Below are 3,444 nucleotides of genomic sequence, written 5' to 3' on the forward strand. Positions count from 1 at the left end.
ATACACTCCAATCAGCGAAAAAAGTTATATAGTAGATTTATATGTTTATACAAACCTTTTTATTATTAAAACGTTTAAAGAGTTTCGTTTTTCCAAGATTATGTACATCACATGTTGCGCTTTATCAATAAGAAGTGTGTTTATTGGCATTAAAACATTTAATTAATCGTTTTTTTTTTGTATGAAATAAAATAATTGGGGGTTTTATTCAGTCACGAGTCACAACTTCAATGAACAATAAATGAGAGGAATTTCTGGTATATACGGAAATTAATGGATAGTCATAATAGACCAGAAACTAATATAATGGGTTTTTCATATTTATCAATTAGTAAATTTTAAAAACTTGTTCAACAAAAACACAATAATTATTTTTGTATGAGGGATTATTTTCTAACATATGTTCAAATAAAATCCATGTATTCAGAAAATATTTAGGAAAAAGTAAAATAAATAAATAAGGGGGGGGGGGGGGGGGGGGGGGGGGGGATTACACTTTCGGATATGGCATGGAAAGAAGTTAGCTCCATGCATTTTTTACAAAAAAATTATTAAATACAAATAATCAAACAAACAGTATTTTTGGAACTAACATCTTCTTGATTTTATTTCAACATATATCATGTCAGGATTAAATTAATATATACAAATGGACGACACATATCATGGTAGAATCGGAGTTTTCATAATTAACAAATGTATTAAATGTTCTTTTACAAAAAGAAAATTCAAAGTAATAGTTCTCAATATTATTTTATTACCAAAAGGGAAAATATTACTTGGTGTTGGTATAAAGCATGAGTATTACAAATGGAATATGCCAAGAATTCTCTTGCATCAAAGACTCAATTCCTACACTTTTCTCTAACTGCCACTTCATTCACGCCAAGCATATGCTCTTCAAATATTCTTAACCCAATTGTTGCTAATAAAATCTCACAAAGTTCATATGTTTCATTATATATATTTTTTTGATTTTTGTGATGTGGGTATTCTAGATTTGAAGTCCCCTAACAATACCCATATTTTATTTTTTTTGGTTTTAATTGATTAACACGATCAAAATGAAATTTGGCAAGAGATTGAAGCAACATGTTCAAGAAACATTGCCAGGGTGGCGTGATATGTATTTGAATTACAAGGATTTGAAGAAGCTTGTTAGGTTGATATCTTCATCTTTGGAGTATGGAAAATCCGAAGCTCAATTCGTGTATCTTTTGAACAATGAGATAGAGAAATTTAATGTATTCTTCATGGAACAAGAAGAGGACTTCATTATTCGTCACAAGGTATATTCTAGTCTGGATTTGCTTATGAATAAAATATAATTTATGATAATATCTAAATGATCTTGATTTACAAACAACTATAATTATTATTTATTAATATCAGATATATATTTTTAACGAAGAAGATTATATATTGATATGGCTACATAGGCTCGGTTGGAAACATAAGGAAAAAAAATCAATCTTTTTCAAAGTTCATGTGTATCGCAATTAGAGTTTTCTTGTTGGTAAAAAAATATTTAGAATAATTTAGGTGTCAAGAAGTTATTTTAGGTTTTTGTCTTGTATATGGGTTAACAAGAAATCTAAGTTAATCTCAGTGTTATATTTAGTATATGGATTTATAATTAGCAAGTCAAACCGTTTGTCGTGGATCATGACATGACAGTATGATCACTCGGCCAGTTAAAATAACATGTTGTAACATGTGATTAAGTTATTTACCGGAAATATTTAATTCATCACTTAATAAGTTATTTGTTTTGTATGGTTGTATCAAATTATCATGTACATATCGAAAAAGATTTTACATGCGCTTGATATTTTGAAAATGATAAGATGACACATCCATTATCTTGACTTAGTCTGTGATAAAAGACCGGTTTTTTTTAATTTAATTGTAATTTTTGTTGATAAAATGCAGGAATTACAACAAAGAATAAAAAGGGCGAATGAGAGTGAACCATCATCAGAAGGAGAGTATGAAGAACAAATGGCAAAAATCAGAAAAGATATGGTTGACTTCCATGGTGAAATGGTGCTTTTAGTCAACTACAGCAACATCAATTACACCGGTAAATCAAGAAACAAAAAGTCAACAATTTTGATCATTTTATTATCCAATCAAAACCTTGGTCAAAGATTTTTTTTTTTTTTTTTACATTTTTATTTAGCAAAGTATTAATGTTATCTTCCTAGAAAATAATGGACCCATTTTTTATGGGCGACAAAAGAAGTAAATAAAAGCAATTGGAGAAAATTAACTAACTTTATAAATTTTGGATTTTTAACATAGGAATGGCAAAAATTCTAAAAAAATACGACAAACAAACCGGAGGATTGTTGCGTTTGCCATTCATCCAAAAGGTCTTGGAGCAACCTTTCTTCACCACAGAGCTCATCTCAAAGCTTGTGAAAGAATGTGAAACCACCATGGATGAGCTTTTTCCGACAGGGGTAGTGGCAGATGAGATGAAAGAGGCGGCGATAATGATGGTGGGAGAAGGGATTTTCAGAAACACTGTTGCAGCATTGATAACAATGAAAGAGATTAGAAAAGGAAGCTCAACTCAAAGTCATTTCTCTCTTCCGGCTTTAAATTTGCCTGATACCGAGCTTATTCGGTCCTTTCAACCCAAGTCACCCATACCTATTATATAACTTGAAATTTTGGTTTCAGTTTTAGCTATATTATTAGTAAGACCTCTCAATGTATTTGGTATTAAAATGTTTCATAGTCTATGGAAATATTAGAACTTGTATTTTAACTCGTTATCAACTAGCACAAAGAGTGGGGCAATTGAACATGTGATGTGTTTTCTAATGTTGGAATGTGGCCTTTAATTTGTAACATCCATGTTTTAATGAGATAAATGTATTTCGATATTTTTAAAGGTTTACCTTTATAGAGATTAATTTTTAAGCTTGCATGACTGAGTTTAATTAAAAAAAAATAAAAGGTAAGTTACAAAAGATTGCAAAACTGTGAAATTTAACAAATCATGTGTAACGTGATCTTGTTTGTAGAAAACATTTACTTAGATGTTATTTAATATTCCACATGTTATTTGTCATGATTGTTGGATCTTAAACTGATCCTAACAATCCCCCTTCACTCCTCCCATGTGAAATTGGATTGACCATCCATTTCATCTCATGTCTCTTGATGACATCTTAGATGATGATGAGGATGATGATGACAACGATGATGAAGGTGATGGTAATAATGATGATATAGATATCCATTAAGGCTCCAATAAAGGTTCAAATGCTTATGCAGAACAACCAATGCTAATTATTATTCCTGATGTTGGTGATAATGTTTCCATTTTTGTTCTTCCTTTAATAACCAAGTACACCATAGTTCGATTCTCAGATGATATAGATCCTCTTCAGTTGGAAAATCAGTGACCAAATCAAGAAGATAACTCCTTCC

The 3,444-nt window shown here is 30.3% G+C and overlaps 1 protein-coding gene across 1 annotated transcript; it reads left to right on the forward strand.

The window, feature by feature from the left end:
• The first annotated feature begins 854 nt into the window (after positions 1-854).
• LOC111907732 (SPX domain-containing protein 3) lies at positions 855-2,894 on the forward strand. The gene is made up of 3 exons (XM_023903538.3): positions 855-1,289; positions 1,933-2,083; positions 2,305-2,894. Exons 1-3 carry the CDS (start codon positions 1,065-1,067, stop codon positions 2,667-2,669), a joined length of 741 nt encoding a protein of 246 aa, XP_023759306.1. The 5' UTR covers positions 855-1,064; the 3' UTR covers positions 2,670-2,894.
• Positions 2,895-3,444: the final 550 nt, after the last annotated feature.

The sequence above is a fragment of the Lactuca sativa genome, chromosome 3, assembly GCF_002870075.4.
Source record: "Lactuca sativa cultivar Salinas chromosome 3, Lsat_Salinas_v11, whole genome shotgun sequence".
NCBI lineage: Eukaryota > Viridiplantae > Streptophyta > Magnoliopsida > Asterales > Asteraceae > Lactuca > Lactuca sativa.

Coding starts and splice junctions, on each gene's coding strand:
- LOC111907732 (XM_023903538.3), top strand. CDS start 1,065: ATGAAATTTGGCAAGAGATTGAAGCAACATGTTCAAGAAACATTGCCA. Junction 1,290..1,932: donor ACTTCATTATTCGTCACAAG/GTATATTCTAGT, acceptor GATAAAATGCAG/GAATTACAACAAAGAATAAA. Junction 2,084..2,304: donor CAGCAACATCAATTACACCG/GTAAATCAAGAA, acceptor TTTTTAACATAG/GAATGGCAAAAATTCTAAAA.